Source organism: Tenrec ecaudatus, chromosome 6 (assembly GCF_050624435.1).
Source record: "Tenrec ecaudatus isolate mTenEca1 chromosome 6, mTenEca1.hap1, whole genome shotgun sequence".
Classification (NCBI taxonomy): domain Eukaryota; kingdom Metazoa; phylum Chordata; class Mammalia; order Afrosoricida; family Tenrecidae; genus Tenrec; species Tenrec ecaudatus.
In genome coordinates, this window is record NC_134535.1 from 7,039,861 (window position 1) to 7,064,901 (window position 25,041).

Genomic DNA, 25,041 nt, shown 5'->3' on the forward strand with positions numbered 1-25,041 from the left:
CCCCAGCCCTCTCTTCTCTGCCCCTGCAGTGAGCTGTGGACCCGGCACCCACTTCAGCGGCGAGCGTGGCCAGTGTGTGCCCTGCCCGCCAGGGACCTACCAGGACATGGACGGCCAGCTCGGCTGCACACCATGCCCCAGCAGCGACGGGCTTGGCCTAGCGGGCACCCGCAACGTGTCCGAGTGTGGAGGTGAGTGTGGGCCCCAACGGGAGGCAGGGCCCCTCCCCTTTCCACCAAGGTCCCTGGGGTCACAGAGCATTGCACATGGTGGGTGCTTTCTGCTGTCCCCAGGGCAAGTGCCCTGTACAGAGCCCCCAAAATGTTAGACCCTTCTTTACAACCCCTCTGGGGACCCTGAAAATCCTCCCTGTTCTGGGACAGGGCTGCAGCCAGCTCTGAGCCTTCTCTGGCCACCTCCTGTGAAAACCTGCTGTGTCCTGCCCCCAAACCCTGGGGAGAGCCCCCTGAAGTACAGGCCCTGGCACTGTCCCAGCATGCAGCACGACCTCCGCCACCTGCCCTTGTACCCTGCCTGATGCCAGGAGGCAAAGTCAGCCTGGCCAAGGCCATGCCCACTGACTGTGTGGTCCTCTGGCCAGGCCAGGCCCAGAGACTTGAGTGTCCCCTGCCAGCCTGAGCCCTGCCCTCTGACTTACAGGCCAGTGCTCACCCGGCTTCTTCTCTGCTGACGGCTTCAAACCCTGCCAGGCCTGCCCCCTGGGCACCTACCAGCCCGAGCCGGGCCGCACTCGATGCTTCCCCTGTGGAGGCGGGCTGCTCACCAGGCTCCAGGGCGCCACTGCCTTCCAGGACTGCGAGGCCAAAGGTGAGGGTGCTGCCGCCGCAGCCCTCTCTGCACACGTGCTCCCATGCACTCACACAGGTGCTCAGACACGTGCCCACATACGTGTTCACATGCCCCCCCGTCACATGCCTATGTGCTTACCCATGTCACATACATTCACATGCACGCGCAGGCTCGTACTTGTGGGCTCACATTCACACACGCATCTCACATTGGGGCTCTCATGCATACTCTCATGCACACTGGACTCACACGTGTCTTCACTCATACACACTCGGACCAGCTCACTCACAGTCAAGCACACCCTTCGACACATTCACACACGTTCATACATTCACACCTGCACTCATGGGCACACACATTCACACTCACACAGTCTAGGCACGTTCAGGATGCCTCTCCCTCCCTCTGGCCAGCCCCAGCCCTCCAGAGGTAGACACTGTAACCAGCGCTGCTGCTCCACTCTGGAAGGGACAACAGGGAGCCGAGGGAGGGGGCTCGGGAAGCATGGAGTCAGTGTCCCCCCGCCCGCATCCAGCTGTCTCCCTGCATGTCAGCTGCCCCCAAACGCCCCCAGCTCTGTATTCTGTAGTCCCTTTGCCAGGACTGCTGCCCCAGGGACTCTCCCTGCCCTCTGACCCAGGCCACCGCACCCCGCCCAGGTGGTCCCTCAGCCAACCCTCGGTGTGGACATATGTCGGGGAGGGAGGCTGTGCTCCTGACATGTCCCTCTCCCCCACTGACTTCCAGAAAACCAGGCTGTTCTCTCTAGCCACTCCCTCAGGCAAGGCCCCTCCCAAGGCAGGGCTCAGGGCTTCGCTGCCCACTCTCCAGGCTCCGGACACTGTCTGCTTAAAGGACAGCTTCACTGGGCCATGGACAGGGTCCTACCAGGTCCTCCACCCTACCTGCTGCCCCTACAGGCCACTGGAAGGGGGAGGGAGCTGTGAGGAAGAAGAGACCACCGCCCCCTCCCCCGCCCAGTCTCCCCCACCCCTGCCCCAGCCCCAGGCCTCCTTGTTCTTCCAAATAGGGTCTTCCCAGAAGCGGCCCCCCCTTCCCCCCCCGAGAACCTGCCACACCTGCGCCTCTCCCCCCACTGACCACCACCTTCACGATGGCTAGATCCCTGTGCAGGGCATGCGTAGGGCAGAGGGACAAGGGTGGGGGGCAAGGGAACCAGGAGGTTGGGGCCAGATAGGCCCTGCAGAAGGGCCTAGGACCCCAAGTCAAGCCAAATGGGGTGTAGGGGGCTGGGAGGGTGTCCTCCTTCCTACCATTCCCCTCCCCCCACAGTGCACTGCTCACCGGGCCACCACTACAATGCCACCACCCACCGCTGCACCCGCTGCCCTGTTGGCACCTACCAGCCGGAGTTTGGCCAGAACCACTGCATTGCCTGCCCAGGCAATACCAGCACCGACTTCGACGGCTCCACCAACATCACACACTGCAAAAGTAGGTGCTGCCCCGCCCCCACTCCCTGCTCAGGTGCAGGGGGGTGGCTCCCTGCTGGTGGCAAGTTCCTCCCTCCATCCTAATGTCCACAGACACCACTCAGCCTCTGGGCTAGGCTAGGCCGGGCCTGCTCCGGACTCCTGGGGGTCAGGTCTGGGACAGTGGACCCAAGACAGTCAGGGCAGAGCACCGGGGAGACTCCTGATGCGTGGGTGCAGGTGTGGGGGGCAGGCAGCGAGCCCCCAGCTCTGAGAGTCATGCTTCTCAGGCTCTTAGCTTGTGGCTTTTCACGGCTCAGTTGACCCTTCCCGGGGTGTTTGGAGCAGGCTCAAAGCTCTGGACGGTCCCTGGCGGTGCAGGGCTTATGCTGCTAACTGCGAGGTCAGCAGTCTGAGACCACCAGCGGAGGGAGGCAGGCGAGGCTGCCTGGGAAACCCACGGGGCAGCCCTGCCCTGTCGCTGAGTCGATGCAGTGAGTTTGGGGAAGGTTCCCTGAAAAGGGGGTGGAAGCAGAAGCTGAGGCCCTGCCCTGGACAGGCTGCTCCCATGAAAATGGCCACCTCAGAAAGGCCTTGTGGGGAGGGCAGTCCCACTGGGACGCATAGGCTCAATGTTGACCAGAACCCACTTGACAGCTCGCAGCGACAGCAGGTGGAGAAGGGAAGCCAGGTGGCATGGAAGCCCTAGAAGGCGCCAAAGAGCAAAGCCATGGCCGTCCAGTCACTTCCGGGTCCTAGGCTTTCCGGGGCTGTACATCTGCAGGGCACAGACAGCCTCATCTTCCTCCCCAGGAACAGCTGCTGGGTTTGAACCACTGACCTTGTGGGCAGTGGCCAACACCTTGTCCACAGTGCCACCAGGGCACCTTAGCACACGCAAAGGAGAAAGGCAGTATTTCTCAGGAGTTCTGAAGCGAGGGGGGGCATTTACACTGAAGGCTCACAGCCCCATCACAAACCTGCAGTCCTCCTGTTCAGTTCTCTCAGCAGAACCCAGATGGGTTCGCTTGCAAGCTTAAGGCCCGGGACCCTCACTGTCCTGTGAAAACATCCCATGTGGCCTCCCTGCGGGCAGGGGCGGAGGAGATGGCTCGGCCTTCCTCTGGCCCTACCTGTTGCCCTGTGTGGACTGCACACCCAAGACTTGCCTGAGACCGGAGCTCGGCCGGGGGCAGGTGGCCTACAGTGGTTGAGTGGGCCTACCGGGGTTCTGGATGGGACGGCTGGGCAAGATACTGCCACAGAGGAAGGTGCACCTCGGGCAGGCTCCAGGGGCGCCCCTCGAGGAGGCAAGAGGACCAGAGGGGGTCTGGCTCCAGAAGGGCCTGGTGCAGTGACCCAGGGAGGGACCAGGAGCCTGACCCCCATGGGCCCCACCCACAGACCAGCACTGTGGGGGCGAGCTGGGTGACTACACAGGATACATCGAGTCCCCCAACTACCCGGGCGACTATCCAGCCAACGCCCAGTGCGTGTGGCACATTGCACCACCCCCCAAGCGCCGGATCCTCATCGTGGTCCCCGAGATCTTCCTGCCCATTGAGGACGCATGCGGCGATGTGCTGGTCATGAGGAAGAGCGGTGAGACCCCACCCCACCCCAGACCCCCACACCCCTGCTGTCCCCAAGTTCAGAAAGAAGTCACTGAGCCAGGGCACCCAGGCCTGCTCAGAGCTCCAAGCTCAGGGGGGCCTGAAAGGTGGGCTGGACTCTGGCCACAACCAACCTCTCCTGTCAATGCCACCACCTCTGTCCCCCATCTGCAAAGAGGCCCCCCATCCCCAGGGGCCTGGGGCAGCCAGAGCAGAGCCAGCCCAGCCGAGTACTCCCCAGCTGCCCTGGGTCCCAGTGTCCCAGAGTCCTTAATCTGGTGACTTCCTTGCCGCAGGCACCTGGCTCCTCAGTCCCACCCCCACCTGGGGCTGCCTTGAGGGGTGGGAGTCAGGGCAGCAGCCACACCCACACCCACAGGCACCTGCATACAGGTGTATGCCCACACACCTGGGAACCCGGAAGCGCCTGCGGCCCCATAGCCCTTGTCAGTGCCCCTGGCTGGGGGCCTCACCCTGTTGCAGGGCTAGAGCAATAGGGCACCCAGGTTGCTATGGAGAGAAGAAGGCAAGGCGTGCACACACATGGGCACGTGCACACATGCGTGCACATGTGCTCACATACTTGTACAAGCACACGCATGCATGCATACCTGTGAATACACACATGTGCACAGGGCTCTCAGCTGGGCCCACGTGTCCCAGGCTGGGTCTCTGAGCCTGAGAGGGAGTGGCCTTCTTGTCACCCTGTCATGTTGGAGCTCAGCACAGCCAATGAGCTGGAACACCCAGTGTGAAACAGGGACAGAGCAGAGGGGGCTAGCTCCTGCCTAGGTTACATACCAGTCAGACAACCCCTACCCTTCCCCCTCACCCGAGGAGGCCACCTCTCCTGACCAGGCTGCACGACTTTGAAGGTTAAATAAGAGTTTGCTAGATGGCCAATCCATCTGCAAGGCAGGCCCACAGGTGGAGGGAACTGCAGGTGCAGAGGCCAGCCCCATACTCCCCAGGGTCAGGGGCCTGGCCTTGGTCATTTGCTTACAGGAGGGGGTGGCAGGCACAGGGGCCTGCCCAGCCCTCCTTAGTCCCAAGTCCTCTGTAACCACTGGAGAAGCATCCTAGAGAAGGGGGCACAGGAGCAGCCCTCAGCGGACTGCAGAGCTAGGCAGGGGAGGGAGGCTGAGGGACCAAGCGAGGGGACAGAGCGGGAGCCTTACCGCTGGGCATTGGCTGGGCAGCCAGTTTCATTGAGGCAAACTCAGGTACACCCACCCCACAGCCGCCCCCACGTCCGTCACCACCTACGAGACCTGCCAGACATACGAGAGGCCCATCGCCTTCACCTCCCGCTCCCGCAAGCTCTGGATCCAGTTCAAATCCAACGAAGCCAACAGTGCCAAAGGGTTCCAGGTGCCCTATGTCACCTACGACGGTGAGGCCTGGCCCAGTGGCCTCCCACAGCCCTATGGGGGCGGAGGGGGGGGGGCAAAACAGACGGTGGAGCAATCTAGGATGTGTGCAGACTTCAGCACTAGCTGCTGTCTGCACAAGGGGTTTTGAAGGTTGAATAGGAGTTTTCTGGGTAGCCAAACTGCAAGGCACAAAGGCTAAGCCTGAGGCTGGAGCAACGGAGAGGTAGAGTTAAGTGTTTGGGAGGGGGTAAGGGGGGCGTCAAAAGCAGCTCCCCACCCCCAGCCCTCACCGCCCTCCCTTCCCAGAGGACTATCAGCAGCTCATTGAGGACATTGTCCGTGACGGGCGGCTGTACGCCTCGGAGAATCACCAGGAGATTCTGAAAGTGAGTTCCCAGGCAGATGGGAGCGGAGGGTGGGGGCAGAGGGGGGCGGCAGCCGCCCCGACGGGCGCTGATGGTGGCTGGCGGGTCTCGCAGGACAAGAAGCTGATCAAGGCGCTCTTCGACGTGCTGGCGCACCCGCAGAACTACTTCAAGTACACGGCCCAGGAGTCCAAGGAGATGTTCCCCCGCTCCTTCATCCGGCTGCTGCGCTCCAAAGTCTCCCGGTTCCTGCGGCCCTACAAATAACCGGCGGGCCGCGGTGCACGGCGGAGGGGTGGGGGGCGCGCCCGCGGCCCGGAGTCCTGCCCCCACGGAAGCAGCTCAGGGCGGCCCCGAGCCGAGTTGCCCGTCCTCCAGGAAAGCTGGCCAGCCCGGAGAAGCGTCTGAGGGCCGGCCGGCCGGCCGGGGCGTGGGGGATCCCTGCTGTAGCATCTCCCTCCCTCCCTCCCTCCCCTCGGCCAGTCTGCGCCTGGAAGGAGAGTGCGCTCGCGGCCAACACCAGAGGACGCCCGTGCTCCGTGCGCCGTGCGCCGTGCTCCGTGCAGGGCCGGGCGCGAGGGCGGCTGCGGGCCTCCCGGAGGCGGGTCCGCAGGGCCCGTAGTAGCCAGCGCTGGGGGTGTCCGCCCCGGTCACGGGCGGGGCGCACAGCCGAGAATGCTTTGGCCTGGGGGGCTGGCCAGAGAAGGCTGCGAAGGGAAGAAGCTGGAGATGTCGCTTACCCGTGGTCGAGCATCTAATGAAGTCCACTATATATATATATAAATATAAAGCTATATATACTTCTACTCCCGGATACTTTAGGGGGGCCTTCCGCTACTGTAAATATCCCGTCCGTTCTGAGCCACGCCCCTTGCCCCTGACCACGTTTGGACCCGGGGGGGGGGGGGCGCGGGGGTCCTTCCAGCTCAGCTAGTGGGCCCCGTCCAGCTGAGGGTGGGCCTGGGGTGGGGCAGGGAGTGTGCACAAGGAGCCTGGGCTCCGGCCCCCAAGGAAGTTTGTGGGAGTCTGGTGGTGCCTGCAGGTCACGGAAAACCACGCCTTTCTTACGCGGGCCCAGGTTGTTCAACCAGGAGGAACCTTTAAGACACGGGCCCCATGCCTGGACTTACACACAGGAGGAAAAACGGGGACCCAGAGGGGGCTGGCAGCGCCCCCCCACCCCCACCAACTCCAGCACACAGCAAGTCACCAATATAGATTCCACCCCTCACAGAAGTCCGAGGGCGTGGCCAAGTCAAGCCCGCCCGCTGGACCCCACGCCTGGTAATGGCGGCCCCCAAGCCCAGCCCTCATGCTCCTGTGCCGGCCTGGCCTGAGCCTGGATCACAACCTCGCCGCATGGACGCGCCGGAGGACGCACAGAACAAGCGGCCCGTGTCGGTTATAGAACACCAGACCCCCACTGCTCGCTGTCCCTACGCCTCCTTCCCGGGCCCTCCTGACTGCTCAGAAGTGGCCACACTCTGGGAATCAGGCCACTGGGGACCGTGAAACTTGAGGGCCAGCCACAAGGCCGACCGTCGAAGGCAGCGTGCAAGAAAGGGCTGAATGCCCGAGCCTGTGCAACCAGGAGGCAAGCCAGAAACTCTGCCTCAGTTCACCGACCCTTGCTCATGCCCACCTCCAGCCCAGGGGCCCGCCTCGGGTCAGCCAGCACCATGCATGCGGCCAGCAGGCCCAGTCATGGCCACCCCTCCCCCCAGACCACAGTCCCCCAGACGAGGGCCAGGAGGGACACAGCCCAGGGCTGGCTTGGACTTCATTTCCATGCCTCCAAAGCCCAGTGCGCGCCGCGGGCCTCGTGGGAGTGTATGTGGGGACGCTGTACCGTCTGTATTTTTACAATAAAAGGAAGGACACTGTTATGGACAGAGCAGGGGGTGGCGCTGGCTGCTCTTCAGTCTCCTCTGCTTTGGGTGGGCTTCTGGGGGGTTTCCATCCACTTGCCCCAAAGCCCCCCCAGATATGCTGGGGGGTTGACAAGACAGGTGTGAGGTCCCTCACCCACTTCCTGCTGCCAACCCTTCACAATCCCTCCCATGCAGATCTTGGGGTGCACCAAGATTGGGGGGATTGCCAGATACTCACACTGATGCCCCAGCAGCACACACCCCTGGTGCCCCAGCCACAGCCTCCCATGGTGCTGGCTTCCAGGTGCCGCCCTGCCCTCTCCCCACAGCTCCACTCCCGAGTGCGAGGGACCCCACACTGGCAGTGACCCCAGGACCACAGCCCCACAGCTTCACGTAGGGATGGGGGGGTATTTGTCTTCCAAAGGAGACGGGGAGAAACAGGATGGCCGCCGGGTAAGGCTGTCTCTGAGCCCTGGACTCCAGGTAAGGAAGGAGCAGGGCAGGAGGAGGCCCAGGAAGACTGGGGTCTCCTGGAGCAGACTAAGCAAGAAGCCAAAGGTCCCCTCCAGACCTGGACCCCTGCTCGGGGCGCTGGTGCCCCGCTCCACCCGAACTAGTTCACCATCCTCACTCGGTGCCTGCCAAGAGGGCAGCCCAGTCACTGTCCTCCAGGGCGTGTCTCTGGGCAGCGGCATCCAGGCCCTCTCCTGGCACTCAAAGCCACTGCGGGTGCCGCAGCAGCATCTTGGGGACTGAGAGGTACTCCAACCGCGTGCCTGCACCCCCACCACCCCCAGCAGGAAAACTGCCTGATAGCATTGGGTTGGTTCCCTAAAGCTAACTGACCGCCAACTGTGTGCAAGGTTCCAGGAGGAAGGAGCATGGGGGGGGGGGGGGAGCCGGGAGGGGAAAGAGGGCTCAGGCCGAACTGGGCAGGAGGTGCCCAAGAGACGGGAGTGGTGCCACAGCCTGCAGAGTGGCCTTGGCCCTCCGACTTGGCTGTCCACGAGCACCGGATGCCCCAGCAGTGCACACTGGGTTGTTACCACTCAGCCTCAGCCTCCACCCACCTGGCCGCTAAACCTGTCACTGGCATGACTACCACAGTCAGAATGTCATCACCCAGGTGTCCCTGCAGCCCAGAGACCTCCATGTCCTGTGGTCACTCTGTCCACCAGGAAGGGGCCTGATCCCCAACGGCAGGAACTTGCCCTTCATCCCACCTGGCCCTTCTGAGGGCCAGAGCTTTGTCCCTCCACAAGCTGCCCCGTCACTGTAGAGAGCTGCTGTCCTCCCAGAATCAGAGCCAGGAGCCATCTAGGCCGACATAGACCCGGGGCACACCTCTCTGGGGACCCTTCACTGCCCATAAGAGTGACCACAACACCAAGCCCAACTCACTACCGGGCAGTCACTTCTGACTAACAGAGACTCTATTGGAGGAAAAAAACCCAAAACTCACTGCCATCGAGGCAAATGAGAGAGCAGGACATGTGTTGTCTGAAGGGCTGTTACTGGTTGGAGCCAACTAGAGGGCACCTGGCAACAGTAGCTCACAGCAATCTGTGTGAGTCCGCATAGACTAGAGAAACAGATTCGTAGACACTCATGTGGGTATAAGACAGAGCTTTATATACAAGAGCAATTGTACATTGAAAAAATATCCCAGTCCATAAGTCTGATATTAGCCCATGTGTCCAATAATAGTTCATAAATTTCTCTTCTGACTCATGCAACACATGCAATGATGCCGAATGCAGGAAGGTCACAGCCTGTGGGTGGAAAGTCTTGTGGATCCAGTGGCAGTGGAAGCATCTCAGCACTGGTGTGGGTCTCCACGTGGCTCCTCCAGCTTCAGGGCTCAGGCTTCATCAACCAGCTCCACGTGGCTTGTCAAGAGGAATATGTAACAGAGAGTCTGGGTCTGGCCTCTAGCAAGCTATTTATCTCCATAGCGCCTCCAAATGTCATCAAGTTGCAATCTGATCGACAGGCTTAATTCCACCTCTTCACTCTTAATTGTCTCAAGTTGACACCAGATTTTGTCTACATCTGCTGACCATGCCTGTGAGTCTGTATGTGTGTGTTTCTGTAGGTGTGTATCTATGCCTATGTGTGCCTATCATTGTGTGTGTGCATCTGTGTCCCTGTGTATGCCTGTCTACATCTGCTGTCTACATGTCTGTGTGTATGTCTGTCTGTGTCTGCTGTGTGTGTGAAATTTGCTGTGTCTGTCTAACTATCTGTGTCTGTGTGTCTCTGTATGCCAGTCTACATCCTCTGCGTGTGTGTGTTTGTGTTTATCTGTGTGCATGCCTGACTACATCTGCTGCGTCTGTGTCTGTTTGCATGTCTGTGTCCCTGTGTGTCTCTGTCTGCATCTGCTTTGTGTGTGTGCGTGTGTGTATCTGCATACATTCACACATAGCCTCTCTCTGGGAATATGGCCTATGGCTTTCATTGAATTCTGAGAAATCTAGACACTCCCAAAGACTGATAAGATCTCTCTCCTTAATAATGGGGCTCATGAACCCTCTGGTACCCTGCATCCAACAGAGCTACAAAGAGACCGTTGTAGGAAACGTCATTGATTCAGGTTCCAAATGCATCCCTGGGTGCACACCAGGTCATTTCTCGGATAATCACAGGCAACTCCAAGGAGACAGTGACATGCCACCCTGCAACCATACAGCACAACGGATGCTTTCACCAAGGTGCGGGAGAGACGGGCTCGGCGATTGGCCCAGGGGTGGAACAGGAGCTGAGGGAGGCCTCCCTCTCACGCATGAAAGGAGTGCTGTGCACGGGGTAGATCTGTTACCCCACATGGCAAATCCACCACCCTGCAGGCCCACTGTCCTCAGTCGGCAGATGTTCAGGGGATTTGAACTATTGACTATTCAGATGGCCAACCACTACCCCACCAAGGCTCTCTGCTATTCCAACTCATAGGACCCCTGTATAGGGTTTCTACCACTGTAAACCTTTAAAACGGGGGTTCTCAACCTGTGGGCCGCGACCCCTAGGGGGATCAAATGAATCGGGATTGCCCGATTCATCACAGTAGCAAAATGACTGTGATGACGTGGCAAGGGCAATCATTTTATGTTTGGGGTAGTCGCCCTACACAAGGGACTGTATGAAAGGGTGGGGGCATAAGGAAGATTGAGAACCACTGCTGTAGAAGGTGGCGGCGTCTTTTGGCTAGGTGTTGGTCGGCTAACCGCAAGACCAACAGGACCACCAGCTGCTCCGTGGGAGGACGACGAGGCTTTCTATTCCAAGTGACAGTCTTGGAAACACAAAGGCAGGTCTACCCTGTCCTATAGGGTGGCTATGAGTCTGAATCAACTCAATGGCAGTGTTTTGGTTTTTGTTTCTCTGTTGTTTTAACCTTTACAGGAGCAGACAACCTCATCTTCCTCTTGAGGAGTAGCTGCTGGCTTTGAACCACACGGATCTTTCTGGAAGGAGCCCAACGCTTAACCCACAGAGCCACCAATATAGGAAGCTGCGGGGGGTGGGGGGGGAAACACTGTCCTCGCGCGCGTGCTCACACTTCGCCAGCACTAGCTCCCAAGCGCAGCCCGACGCACGCTCTCGCAGTACGTGCACGCACCCGGTGATCCCCGAGCACGCGCAGACTGCCTCCCGGGCTCCCAACCTGGTGGGGACTTGGCGCTCTCAGCCCGCTGACCCGCCCGAAATCGAGCTGGCGGAGAGTGGGCGGGGACAGCGCGGGCCCTGGGACGCTGCGGCGGGAGGCGGGACCCGGCGCGCAGTGGGCGGGGACCTCGGGACGCCGGCGCGGGAGGCGGAAGGCGGGAGGCGGGGCCCGGCGCGCAGTGGGCGGGGACCTTGGGGCGCTGGCGCGGGAGGCGGGGCCCGGCGCGCAGTGGGCGGGGACCTCGGGACGCCGGCGCGGTAGGCGGGGCCCGGAGCGCAGTGAGCGGGGACCTCGGGACGCCGGCGCGGGAGGCGGGAGGCGGGGCCCGTCGCGCAGTGGGCGGGGACCTCGGGACGTCGGCGCGGGAGGCGGGACCCGGCGCGCAGTGGGCGGGGACCTCGGGGCGCCGGCGCGGGAGGCGGGAGGCGGGAGGCGGGGCCCGTCGCGCAGTGGGCGGGGACCTCGGGACGCCGGCGCGGGAGGCGGGGCCCGGCGCGCAGTGGGCGGGGCGGGCCAGAAGGCACGCCGGCTGCCGGAGTGGGCGCTGGTGTGAGTGGAGTCGCCATGGAGGCCGATCCCGAGCCAGAGCGCCGGCCAGCGGGGTGCGGCAACCCAGCGCGGACGCCGGAGCTGGCGCGGGGCCCCAACCCGAGGCGGCCGAAGGAGGGCGCGCAGGCCCTGGCGGAATTCGCGGCGCTGCACGGCCCGGCGCTGTGCGCCTCGGGGGTCCCTGAGCGCTACTGGGGCCGCCTGCTGCACAAGCTGGAGCACGAGGTGCGGGTAGGGCCTGGGCCGGGGACTGATCGGCCGGTCGTGGGCCTGGGGTGGCGGCGGCGGCCGCCAGGAGGACACGTGCAGCCCAGGACGGAGAGGCTGGCCAGGGGACTTCGCGGCCACAGCGGCGCTGGCGTGCGTGTCCTGGAGGGTTGGAGTGGCCAGGATGAATGCAGGACGGAGAGGTTTGATGGGGAATCGCCCCAATTGCTGCAGGGAGCGATTTAGGCTTGCTTGAGTGTTTGACCGTGGCAAGCACCTGGAGCTGGGGACCTGGGAGTGACAGTGAGGGGTCCCGATTGCAAGGCCCTCTGCCAGACCCGGTGTGCGGGGGCCCGGTGCTGACTCCTCCCACCACAGCCCTGGGAGAAGTGAGCTGCATCACCCCATTGCCCAGATGAGAAAACTGAGGTTGAGGGAAAGGAAGTGACTCTCCCATCCCAAGGTCTGCTAAACTCCCAAACCTTGCTTTCTACACTCCCCTGCAACCCCCTCCACCACCCCACCCAGAACAGGAGCGTATTGGAAAGGTTCTTAAACACCTTTCAACTGACATACCCCTGTTTTGCAGATGGAAAAAAAACGAGGGAGATGAAGAAGGGAGTTAACAAAAATGGAAAGGGTTTAGATGCCTCTGGAACGTGCCCCATTCTGCTAGGAGCTTGTGGTCACTTGGGGCTCTCAATGGTGCCCCTTGGTCTCCCGGAGGGTCCTGGTTTTTGTTTTACTTTGTTGTGGTCTGCCCAGGTGGAGCCAAATGTGTCCACACAGCACCTGTCTACCTTTGTCTGCTGTTTTCTCTCTCACTGCCATCAAGTCGTCGCTGATCCATCTCGGCCCTATAGTTCAGGGTAAACTGCCCCTGTGAGTTTCAGAGACTGTAGCTCTTTAGGCCCTTGGAAAGCCCTCCTTTTCTTTGGAGGAGCAGCTAGTGGTTTCAGCTAGAGGTTTTGAACTGCTGATCTTTCGGATCACAGCCCAATTCATCACCACTACGCCGCCACTGAACACAGCTCGTCTAGTTGACTTTTTTCCTTAGCTAGCGCCCTGGCCCAGACAAACAAGTATTGAAGATGCAGGCGATAGACTAGAGCCTCAGGGCCATGGATTGGGTGTCAGGACCAGAGCTTGGCCACATGGCAGTGCCGAACCACTTCCTGCCACTGTTTCTCCAGTTGTAAAATCAGGAGTTGGACCAAGAGTCTCCCATACAAACACGCTTTCGTTGTTTTTAAATGCCCTGTCAGCGGCATCTCAGTGAATGACACAGTACATTTCCTTTGCCCTGCCGCTCAGCTCCACCCCATTTCCTGAGCGCTTTCCCTGGACCAGCGCCAGCTGAAGAGAGGATTCAAAAGTCCCCAGGGAGCTGAGTGGAAGCGCTCCTGCCCAGCCAGCAAGCGCTCTGTCATTTCGCTCTCCCTCCTTGTGTCTCTGCTTGGGGGTATTGAGAGGGGATGGCCAGGCCCAGCCCCTAGTGGTCAGTTACCTAATCCTCCCATCCGCCTCTCTGATCCTACGTTGCTTCAGCTTCGTGTTTTTCCATGACCCTCCCTAGAAAGGGAACAATGGTGGCCGTGGCAGAGCTGTGAGTCACTGTCTTGCCAATCCCAACAGCCTGCTGCTCCTGCTACAGGCCCAGGGGCGCAGCTGCTGCAAAGTGGGCAGCTCTTCAACCCAAGGCAGGGCCAGTGGCCAGATGAGAAAAGAGGCTTCCTTTGAGAAGGAGGGGCATGTCTTAGAAGTCGGTGTCACCTCGCTGACCACACACACACACACACACACACACAAGACCACTGCCCTTCCCGTTACCTCCCAGGTGCTCCTTCCGTCCCAGCAGGGAGAGATGACGGATGTCTCACTCCTTGGCCAGGGGACAGCCAGGCTCTTGGTCAGGTTTGGGAGCCAGGTCTGCAGACCTCGGGGCTTCGTTCTCCGTCTGTAGGGAGGGAAGGTGGTGGCCCCTGGACAACGGGAGAGTGGAAAGCAGTCTCAATCTAAGTCCATCCGTCTTCTTGTCTGCACCCAAGAAAAAGCCCACCTCTCCTCCAGTGTCCAGTGAGCCTGCCCCTCCGCCACCACTGGGAGGCAGTCAACCACCCTCACACTCCCACCCCCCACCTGGAGCCTGGCATGTGTTCTTACGGGAGTCGCTGCCCACCTCCCTTCCTCCTTGGCTTCCCTCTGACTATGACTTCTGACACAACCTCCAGGTCACCTCAGCTCATGGACCAGACTTCTATGCAAAGGTCATACATGACCCCTGGCCACAGGCCAAAGCACCCACCTGCCCAGCACACAGAATTCATCGCATGTGGTTCCTACACTGGGGGGGTGGGGGGGGTAGCGGGCTGCTAAAAGTTTTTGACAGAGCTGTGAGAAGTGGGTTTTGCTTGTGGGGAAAGAGACTGGCCTTTGTGGGGTACCCACTGTGTTCCAGGGACTTGAGGGACACTGTTTTATCTACCCTTGGAAACTGACCTGGGAAGGGACACACACCCCTTTTACGCTGCGGATGTAGACTTAGGGCACTGGGGCAGCAGCTGGTGTGAATCCCCAGGCCCCCTGGCTTCCCCTTGGAAAACAAGGGGCTGGACTCACACTGTCCCAGGGACCAGTGTCCCTTAGGGGGAGGATCCATGTCTCAAGAAGCCTGAGTTTCCCCACCTGTAAAACAGCATGTTGGGGGGGGGGTAGAGGGGGGAGGGTGGTAACCCAAAGGTCCTGCTTCTCTGAAGGGCTTGGGCCCATCCTTGAGGCCCAGGGTGCCCGTCCCTCAACCCTGCTGATGGTGTCCTGGCCTGCAGGTTTTCGACGCCGGAGAGATGTTTGGGATAATGCGGGTGGAAGAAGTGGAGGAGGACCGGAGTGATGAAGAGGAAGATGGGCAATCCAAGAGGAAGAGGCCCAACCCCGGGGGCGAGCTCTGCTACAAGGTCATCGTGACCAATGAGGCCGGGCTGCGGGCTGCCGACCCCAACAGGTGGGCGTGGGAAGCCAGGCCCCGAATTGCATCAAGGAGGTGGCCGAACCCCACAGGGCCGAGTGTGCACCGAGGTGCCAGAGAGGGTCAGCCCAGCGTGGAAACTTCCCCTCTCACCACACTGGGGACTGGCGGGAAAGAGGCCCTCTAGCGCTGCAGTTAAAGCACCCAGCTGCCCACCCAAAAGTTAGCGGCTCAAACCCCGCAGCCGTTTTGTGGGGGCAAGATGACGTCGTCTCCTGCTCCGTCTGCCCCCCAGAAACTCTGCGGGGCAGTTCTACTCTGTCCTGCAGGGGCGCTGGGGGAACCGCTCCTGGGGAAAGGGCTTGGGGTTCAGCTGCATGCCCTGGAGAGGTAGGTGATGGGGACTGCTCCGACCCCACTTCAGAAGTAGGAAGAGGGATGGGACCGGTCAGCAGGGATGGCTAGGCACTTTGGCCTCCCAGCCGCCATAGCCATCCCAGGAAAGGGGTGGAGCTGGGGGACGGGCGTGGCCATCACCCTGCACGGCACGCCCACTTCGCTGTGCCCGCAGCATCTTCCTAATCGACCACGCGTGGACGTACCGCGTGGAGCACGCCCGCCGGCAGCTGCAGCAGACGCCCGGGCTACTGCACCGCATGGCCAGCCTGATGGGCATTGAGTTCCATGGCGAGGTGCCCAGCCCTGAGGTCGTGGACCTGGTGCTAGCGGAGATGTGGAAGTTTAACCAGACCTACCAGCTGGCCCAGGGGGTGAGTGGGCACTGGTGGGGAGGGGCTTCTCTGCTGGGGGGCAGAGGAAGGGGCCATGTGGACAGCACCTCACCCATGCAGCCCCCTCCTGGCACACTACCTCTGCCCTGGGCTGGCCACAGGCCCCTTGGATTCCATCTGCCCCTGGACCAGCCCCTGATCACCCACCCCTGTGTGCCCCGTCCACAGACGGCCGAGGAGAAAGTACCCGTATGGTACGTCCTGGATGAGTTTGGTGCCCGCATCCAACACGCCGATGAACCTACCTTTGCCACCGCCCCCTTCTTCTACATGTCCCAGCAGGTGGCCTACACGCTGCTGTGGCCCCTGAGGGACCTGGACACGGGTGGTGAGTCAGGCCCCTAGCTGCCCTCCTCCCCTAGCACAGGCCCGGGCTCCGCCCTCCACCCCCTGACAGGTGTGTCTTGGTGCAGAGGAAGTGACCCGGGACTTTACTTACGGTGAGACGGACCCCCTGATCCGCAAGTGCATGCTGCTTCCCTGGACCCCCGCGGACCTGCTGGAGCTCAGCTCCTCCACGCCGGAGCCCCCGGAGGCGTACTACGTGGTACGGCCTGCCCAGCCCAGCCCTGCCTTCTGGAATTGTCTCTGCCTTGTCCCTGGCTTCCCTGAGCCCAGCTGGGGGCTACAGGGAGTGGAGGGAAGTCTGAGGAGCATTGGAGGGAGAGGGGCTCTGAGTGGGACCCCCCATTCGAGACTCTCCCACCCTAACCCCGACCCTTTCCTGTGGCTGAGGGATGTTTTGGGGGGGGGGGGGCGCTGAGAGTCCCCTTATGGTGTAGGGACGCTGGATCCAAGTCTGCTGTGGGCACTGCAGGCTCTGAGCAGGTCACCACCAGGGCTGTCACCATCACTGATAACTGAAGGGCTGGCAGGTAGGGACCTGTCGAGGCAAGATGGGGATAGAGAGGGACCGGAGCCTCTGGAAAGAAGCCACCACCAGAACCAGGCCAGACGGGCTGGGCTGTTGATGGCTGAGCCCTCTTCTCGCCCCCTGGTCTCCTGCCCGCCTGACCGCCCCCCACTGGGCATTCGCTGGTTCTAGACCCATCTTCTTTGTCCCTTCCCTTCCCCTCACTCTGTGGCCATGAGGCTTGTGGGAAAGAGTCAGCGAATTGACTCATGACAGGCTGGCTGTCTCTGGGTGCTGCTGACAGGTGGGGAGGGCCTAACCAGACTTCAAGTGAGGAAGATGAAGGTCCCTTTTGACGCCGGAGCTGGGATCTCTAAGGAGGCTGTCGACAGAAAGATCAGTGTGACCTGGTGTCCGCCCGCCCTGACAAAGTTAATAATCCAGTTGAGAAGACAAGACATAGGCGCGTAAAAAGGGGTAGCGGCAGGTGTCCAAAGATCAGTTTCGCTCATAAACACGTGAGAAGCTTGAACAGGGTAAAGGGTTCTTTCTGCAAATGGATTTTTATTTTTGGAGGGGAGGGCAGGGGGGGTTGTGATAGGAAGATTTTTATAAAGTAAATCGCGTCTCCCTTGGAGGCGAGAGAGAGTTTGGATCCTTTACAGTGGAGGAAGCACCCCAGCAAGTGGATACAGAGGTCACATGAGCTGCATTCTGGGGTTCTAGAGCAGCTGGCCGTGAAGGATTCACCATCATTCCTGAATACGGCACCAACGCTGCCTTCTCCACTTCCCCACCGACGGGCATTTAGGTTGTTTCTGTCTCCGGCTGCTGCGAATCCTGCTGTGATGGACATGGGCGGGCCCACGTGTATCTTCATGTGGCGGCTCCCCCCTCGTTAGGAGAAGCATACAACAGAGGAATTGCCCGGTCCCAGGGTGGTGTTGTCCCCTGGGCTTGGCTAGTGTTGATGAGAGTTTGACATCCCCGCCAGCCAGGTCTGCGAGTTCCAGTCTCGGCACCGTGTCTGTCCAGCATTTGTCCTTGTTTGGCCGAGCTCTACTACGGAACCTGGGCGAGGTGGTATCTTGTTGCAGCAGCAGCTCGCGAATGCCGAGCGTTTTATCCATGTTTAGTGGCCGCCCGAATGTCCTCTTTGTTGCCTCTTCATGCCCTCTGTGTGGGGGTGGGGTGGGGAATGGCATGCTGTGGTAAACCACCGAGCAGGCCAAGCCCAGACCAGCCCTTGGGGCTCCAAGCAGAAATAGCCCCTCCCAGGACAGGTTTGGGGACAGCCGTGAGAGAATTCAGAGCATCATCTGGAATCATTCTTGGGACACAAAACTAGGGTGTCCAGCACCTAATGGGCCTTGAGCCCCAGCCTCCATTTGTAAAAACACTGAGTTTCCTCCTGGATACTGGCTTGTTTTTAGAAAACTGTCCCTCAGTGCCTGCCAGGTGCTGGCTGGTAGAGGGTCTACAGAGCTCTCAAGAGGCCTACCCTGAGGTCCAGGTGTCTGGGGGTTACTGGGCAGGTGCAGCCTGCACCATGCACCTGACACGAGAGGGGGGAAGCAGGTACACGTGTGCCTGGTGTCCTCAGGCACCTGTCTCTGCCCTGGTGTCTCTAGGCCATTCTGGAGGAGAACAGGGAGAAGCTGCCGGTGGCCATCAACATACCCACGTACCCCAGTGACCACATCTTCAAGTAGGTGCCCGTCCCTGTCCTACCTGGGACTGCCCCTCGGCTTTGGGGGCAGGAGGAGTCTCACCCCAGACCCCTGCTGTGGACACTGGCTGTTCCTGTAGGCACTATGGATGAGGGCAGCCTCTGTGCCACAGGCCCCTGGTGGCATTGGCTCCGAGGAAGGACATTTGGGTGGCCAGGTGGAGCTAGTGGGTTATGGGAGAGCAAGTGGGCATGTCGAGACCCACCCAACTCAGGATGCCACCAATGTGGGTGCGAAGGGGCAGAGCAGGACTGAGCCCGTCCCCTCTGCCTCTGGAGGGAGGGCAGGGACTCATTTCCAGTTTCCACCCAGGATCTACTCGGATGTCCAGCAGGTCCTCTGCCACCTGACCCATCCGCGCTTCACCTTCACCATGAATGAGGCAGAGGCCGACATCCTCTACAACTTCTCCCACTTCAAGGACTACCGGTGAGGCCCTGCCCGCCGCCTCCCCCACCCAGCGCCCGGGGCGCCCCCACCCACCCAGCCCTTCGCTCCGCCCCGGCCCACAGGAGGCTCAGCGAGGAGCGGCCCCGGGTGCTGCTGAACCAGTTCCCCTGCGAAAACCTGCTGACCGTCAAGGACTGCCTGTCCTCTATTGCCCGCCGGGCCGGGGGCCCCGAAGGTCCACCCTGGCTGCCCCGCACCTTCAACCTGCGGAGCGAGCTGCCCCAGTTCGTCAGCTACTTCCAGCAGCGGGAGAGGCGGTGAGTCCACCAGGACCCCTCAGACCACTGGCCTGGACCTCACCCGTAGTAGCCACTCCCTTCTTAGCCCTAGGGCCTGATCCCCTGGGAAATGGGAGGAGTGGGGCGAGGCCAGACCAGGACTCAGCTGCCTGACTCCCTCAGGGGCGAGGACAACCACTGGATCGTCAAGCCCTGGAACCTGGCCCGCAGCCTGGACACCCACATCACCAAGGACCTGCATAGTATCATCCGGCACCGCGAGAGCACCCCCAAGGTGCGCCCCGCGACACTCTGCCCTCTCCCCAGCCATTTTTCAGAAGTGTCCAGAACAATCATGCAGAAGTTACCAAGCTCCCATCCCTGCCGCTTCTCCTGGGACAGCGGTTCTCAACCTGGGGGTCGATCCACCCTTTCACATGGGTCCGCCGATTCATCACAGTAGCAAAACGACAGTGATGAAGTAGCACCGAAAATAACATTATGGTTGGGGGTCCCCACCACATGAGGAACTGTCTGAAAGGGTCGCCACATGGGGAAGGTTGAGAACCACTGTGCTAGAAACATCTTGAAACTCCTTTTTCTAAACTTTGGAACCCAACTGGGTTGCTTTTTCAAGTTCCCAGCCATTAAAATGAAGATCGAAGCGGCGGCGGGCAGTCTGGGTTAGGCTTTGGGCTGCTGACCTCGCGGGTGGGTTGGGGAGCAGAAGAAACAGGGGAGACGTGGTTGGGCCACTGCAGCTTGGGGACACAGAGGTCAGGGCCTCTGGCTGGTGGGCAGCGGGCCGGGTGGCGAGCTCCCACCACCCCGGCGGCAGCTACCAGCCCGGTGATAAGGCCACGCCTGACCCCCAGGTCGTGTCCAAGTACATCGAGAGCCCTGTCCTGTTCCTCCGCGAGGACGTGGGCCTCGTCAAGTTCGACATTCGCTACGTCGTGCTGCTGCGCTCCGTGATGCCCCTGCGGCTGTTCGTTTACGACGTGTTTTGGCTGCGCTTCTCCAACCGGTAACTTTGGCAACGGGGCTCTCGTTACGGCCCTGGGCCAGCCTTGCCCAGCAGCGAGCGAGTCGCTGGCCGAGTCCACTCCTAGCTGCCCACCCTTCAGATAGTGGACATCGTCCTGGGGTGTGGGAGCATCTCAGGGTCCTGGGACTGTCCCCGGCCAGTGGGTCTGTCAGCTCCCCCGAGCCTGGGCGGGAGGCCGGGTCTCTGCCCGCTGACCTGGGGCAGTGCCACTCAGGGTCCCCCACGGGCACCTCTGCTTGTGCGCAGGCCCTTCGCGCTCGACGACCTGGACGACTACGAGAAGCACTTCACCGTCATGAACTACAACCGGGACTTGGTGCTGAAGCAGGTGGGCTGGGCGGCCAGGCCCTGCCGGTGGATGGGCGCCCTGGTGGAGGAGGCTCGAGCCAGATGATTTCACCCGCAGAGCAGGACACAAGCTGGGGACAAGGGGCAGTAGGCAGGCAGGGCAGCGAGATGGGGGCGGTGCAGCCCCCTGTGCTGAGTGCTTTCCTCTGTGGTGCGTGTGCATGCAAGCACACGTGTTTATACTGTGTGTGTGTGTGGAGTGCATGCATTGCCGTGGCGTGTGCACACGTGGGGTGCTTGCTTACAGAGTGTGAATGTGGGGGGGGTTCACAGGTAAGAAATGTGTACATATGTGGAGTGTGTTGTGGATGTGTTAAATGTGGGGGTATGCATGTGTGAAATGTGTATGTGTAAAATGTATGTGTGTGTGATGTGGGAAGATGCACCTGTGGAGTGATCAGGTGGCGTGGGCGTGTGTGAAGTATGTGCCTGTGGGGGGGTGCGTATCTAATATGTAGAGTGCATGAATGTGGGGCAAGTGACGTGTGCATGTGGGATGTGTGTGGATTATGCATTTGGAGTGTGCACATGTGATTGGCTGCATTTGGAGTGCATGTGCACATGTGAGAAGTGTATGACGGGTGTGAGAAGTGTGTACATGTGAGTAATGTGTTCACTTGGCGTGTGTATATGAAATTAAATGTACTTGTGAACTGCCGTTTGTGCATGTGAAATTTGCACATGTGAGAAGTTCGTGTGTGAAGTTTGCACGGGTGAGGTGTATACATATATGAAAGGTCTGTAAAGTGTGAATGGGTGAGGTGTGACGTGTGTGTAAAGTGCATGGGTTGAGGTGTATGCGTGTCTTTGTGAAGTGTGTGCATGGGTGAGGTATATACATATATGAAGAGTGTAAAGAGCGCATGGGTGAGGTGTAAAGTAGATGTGTAAAGTGTGTGTGGGTGAAGTGTGTACATGTATGAAGTGTGTGCGTGCATGGGTGAGGTGTGTATACCCGTAAAGTGTGTTCCTGCGTACCCACTCCTGTCAGGGTGTGCCCATCCTGGCTGAAGCAGGGAGCCAACACCGCCCTGTCCTCAGGAGAGATGTCTTGTTGTCCCTGCGGCTCTCTGAGCTGTGCTGGGCCCTCGGATGGCATGCCTGCTAGCCGGAGCACATGTGCTAGGGGTTCTGGGTGGGGAGTTTGTGCCCATTTTTCAAGCGGCTCATCCAGGGCAGGCACACAGCTGACGCCCAGAGCTCAGGCCCAATCCTCGGGACTCAGCCAGGCAGGAGGCGGACGGCTCCTGGGCCTGGGGTCTGCTTGGAGGCCCGGGCAGTGACGCCCTGTCTGTCCCAGGTGCATTATGATGAGTTCATCCCGGCATTTGAGAAGCAGTACCCGGAGTTTCGCTGGAAGGATGTGCAGGTACAGCTGAGCCCTCCAGGGCAGGGGGGCAGGCTGGGGCACAGGAGCCGCCCCTCATGAGCCAGCTATGGGTCCAGCAGGGGTGGTGGCCCATGGCAGGAACCCCGGAGGAGGGAGCCCCAGGTGTCAGGGCCAGTGGGAGCTGGGTGTGGGGGCACAGCAGCAATGCAGCCCCATGTTCCAAGTTTGGTGACCACCAGGGGCTCTGAGGAGGGACACAAGGAGATGGACACAGGGACTCGCTTGGGGCGGAGCTTCAACACTGGTCCAGAGGCAGGAAGGTGTTGGGGTGACTTGGCCAGGACTGCCCTGGGGGACTCCCCAGTCTGCAGGTCCCTGACCTGCCCCTTGGCCTCCAGGCTGAGATCTTCCAGGCCTTCAAGGAGCTGTTCCAAGCGGCCTGCTCCCGGGCTGCACCCATGGGCCTGTATCCCTACCCCTCGTCCCGGGCTGTGTACGCCATCGACCTCATGCTCAAGTGGGACCACCGCCCCGATGGTGAGTCGGCTGGGGGCTCCCGTCCTGTGGCCCAACCCCCCAGCAGGGTTCTCCCTCTCAAGGCACCCTTAGTGCATGGCAAAGTGGACCAGGCCTCCCCAGAAAACACCCCGGGAGGAAGATCTGCAGTGGGCAGCTGACAGGAGGCAGGGATCGGCGGCCTCTGGCAGGCCTGGGTCCTCCCTGCTCCTGTCTGCACGTGTGTGACAGACTCAGGCCTTTCCCGGGGCCAGAACCCAGGCAGCTCCAGGCTCTGCAAGGAGCGGCCTCACCCGGGCCCCTCGAGAAGCCAGGACGCCCACTGGGCACCTTCCCCACTCCCATCCCATTGCCACCCTCAGCATCAGACCCGTGATCACCCCGCACTCCCTCTGCCCCCCAGGGAAGCGAGTCATGCAGCCACAGCTCCTGGAGGTGAACTTCAACCCAGATTGCGAGCGCGCCTGCAAGTACCACCCCACCTTCTTCAACGACGTCTGCAGCACCCTGTTCCTGGACGAGCCCAGCGGCTGCCACGTCACGTTCCTACTCTAGGGCTTGGGCCTCCCCTAGCCTGCCTGCTTCCTGGCCCCCTGGGAGCACAGGCTGTTGTTCCCATGGGCCCCCCAGTTCAGCCGGGTGCTTCCGGGCACCCCAGAGCTTGTCTCCCTTCCAAAGGGTGTTGGGGGAGACAGTTCCGTAGGGAAGTGGGAGCCCCTGGGGTACAGCCAGGCCAGCTTCCTCCCCAGGGTATCCACTGTGCAGGGCTGCCTGGAACACCCCGGAAGGCATGCTACCTGCCTGCCACACTACCGCCAGCCCTGCCCTAGTGCCCAGGTCCAGCCCAGCTGGGCCCTTCCCCAGCACACCTCTGATAGTCAGTGTCACCTTCCCGTTGGGCCAGGTGGGTGGGTCCACCCCTGGGCCATGGTGAAGTTCGCCCATGTAGATCCCTGTCCCCAAGACCTCTCTACCCTGGGGACTCCAGTGCTGTCCATCGTGATGCCAGGGCCATACCCAGCAGCAGGCCAGACCGTGGGTGACTGAGACGTGAAGTGCCCACAGCAGGCCGATGCGGTCACTTTCCAGGCTCTCGGGTCAGGGTGTTGACCTTTTGGGGAAGGAAACTATAAAAACTCTGCTTCCTCCTTTTGTCAGCGTCTGGGCTTGGCCCCGCTGGTTAGCCGTCAGAGGGCTGCTGGGGGTCTGGCTTCTGGTGTCAGGACTCCTGCAAGGCATCCCCACGTGAGGGCCAGGCCGCTGGCTGGCTGGTCAATGTAACCGTCTCCTCCTCAGCAAAACGGACAGACCTGCCGCCTCCCCTGCCGGTGTGTCTCTTCACCCTCAGTCAGCAAGGCCCTGCCTTTCGGGGGCCACTTTTCAGCGAGTGGAAGTGGGGGTGCTGCCAGCACGCTCTTCGGAGCTCTTGTCCACCAGGATACTCTCCCTGGTTTCTTCCTAGGATAGCTGTGACGGCCTGAGCTGGATTTGTACTGCAATAAAGATTCCTTCTTGTACGAGTGCCTCGGTTTCTCTTGGGGACCCTGAAGTCACAGGCTTCACATTTCAGAGCCAAGATGCCCACTTGAGGATGTAAGCCGTTAGACTGGAGCCCCCAGGCCAGTGAGGTAGCTAGCACCGGATTCATCTTGGGGCAGGCGGTGCCAGGTAGAGCCTTAGGCTGGGTTGGAGGAGCAAAGCCAGTGGTGTGATTACATGAGGGAGCGTCCAAAAATTCCACAGACAAATGGAATGAAAACACAGTGAGCTTTTCCCACAAACCCTTTGAAGCCCCAGCATATCGAGAGTTGTTTCCAAGAAATGACTCATGCGTTTGGGGAGGTTGGCAAATGCATGGGTCAGGCATTAGGCTGGAGGCTTCTCCTGAGATGTCGTTGCAGGGACTACCCCAAATCAACAGGTTGATGGCAGGCTGCTGGCTCACATCTCAAGAGCCAGCGATGAGAGGATGACAGGTGCTGGATGGAGAGGGAGCTTTGCCAGAGCACCCACGTTTATTGGGTGCAGGCCACACCCCCTGGGAAATCCTTCAACTGATTGGCTGCTCATAGCCAATCTCAAGGTGGAAGATGATTACATAATACCTGCCAACCACTGAATCCTGGCTTGGCCAAGTTGATATATAACCACAACAGGACAGATGAGGTCCCAGAGCCTCAGGTGGATTATGATGTCTGACTGCTGGGTGTGATAGGTTTATTGTGCCAACCTGGCCAATAAACACGTGGGATTAATAAGGTTGCAGTTTAATTAAAGGGCAAAGAGAGAAATGGCTTAGCGAGCCTCGCCTTTCTGGCTCTTGCTCTCTGATGATCAGACCAGTGTGTGGCTGCCTTAGCTAGTTCTCTGCCTCAACTTGCGAGCTACACTACCTGTGGGACACCCAACCTGTGAACCGTGTTGCTATAGTGAGGTTCCTTTGAGACCTGCTTCACCACATGGCTGGTGTATACATCACTTGAGCTGGGGACTGTTGGACCCTGTTATCTGGCTGACTTGGTGACCTGTCCTGCTATTTGCCACCTGTGGCCAGACTGCCTGTATTGCCCTACAGAGGACTCAGCTGTCTGCTTTCTTGACTTGCACCCAGCAGCCCTCGTGAGTTGAAGGGCTGCCAGTATATGAACTGTCTCATGGAACTGAGTTGAACTGAACCCTCTGTACAGCATGCTGTGTGGATTAACTAGCTGTTTATTTCACTGTGTCCTGGTTTTGTTTCTCTAGAGAGCCCTGCCTAACACACTAGGTGGCTTTGAAAAAGAGCTTCTTGGTCATTGGAACATAAGTAGGCGCACACAAGAACCAACTCCGGCTCACATTCCTCAGGCCACTAGGTGGATCCAGCAAGCTGGTACTGCAGTGTCCGGCAGGCGGAGGGCG

The 25,041-nt window shown here is 60.4% G+C and overlaps 2 protein-coding genes across 3 annotated transcripts in view; both read left to right on the forward strand.

Moving 5' to 3' along the window:
- Positions 1 to 7,479, forward strand: part of SCUBE1 (signal peptide, CUB domain and EGF like domain containing 1) — a 114,652-nt gene extending 107,173 nt beyond the window's left edge. For both annotated transcript variants that reach the window (XM_075553516.1, XM_075553517.1), the window contains 7 exons: positions 30 to 191; positions 661 to 828; positions 2,104 to 2,265; positions 3,648 to 3,845; positions 5,097 to 5,249; positions 5,536 to 5,615; positions 5,709 to 7,479. In XM_075553516.1, the coding sequence (XP_075409631.1) occupies positions 30 to 191; positions 661 to 828; positions 2,104 to 2,265; positions 3,648 to 3,845; positions 5,097 to 5,249; positions 5,536 to 5,615; positions 5,709 to 5,861 (1,076 nt within the window). In that variant the 3' untranslated portion in view covers positions 5,862 to 7,479. The remainder of the gene's footprint in view (positions 1 to 29; positions 192 to 660; positions 829 to 2,103; positions 2,266 to 3,647; positions 3,846 to 5,096; positions 5,250 to 5,535; positions 5,616 to 5,708) is intronic.
- A 4,169-nt stretch (positions 7,480 to 11,648) lies between these two features.
- Positions 11,649 to 23,657, forward strand: TTLL12 (tubulin tyrosine ligase like 12). The gene is made up of 14 exons (XM_075553518.1): positions 11,649 to 11,909; positions 14,717 to 14,892; positions 15,428 to 15,626; positions 15,816 to 15,975; positions 16,061 to 16,194; positions 18,132 to 18,208; positions 18,543 to 18,659; positions 18,743 to 18,937; positions 19,082 to 19,193; positions 19,774 to 19,925; positions 20,193 to 20,274; positions 21,595 to 21,663; positions 22,023 to 22,161; positions 22,544 to 23,657. Exons 1-14 carry the CDS (start codon positions 11,700 to 11,702, stop codon positions 22,693 to 22,695), a joined length of 1,974 nt encoding a protein of 657 aa, XP_075409633.1. The 5' UTR covers positions 11,649 to 11,699; the 3' UTR covers positions 22,696 to 23,657.
- The last annotated feature ends 1,384 nt before the right edge of the window (positions 23,658 to 25,041 follow it).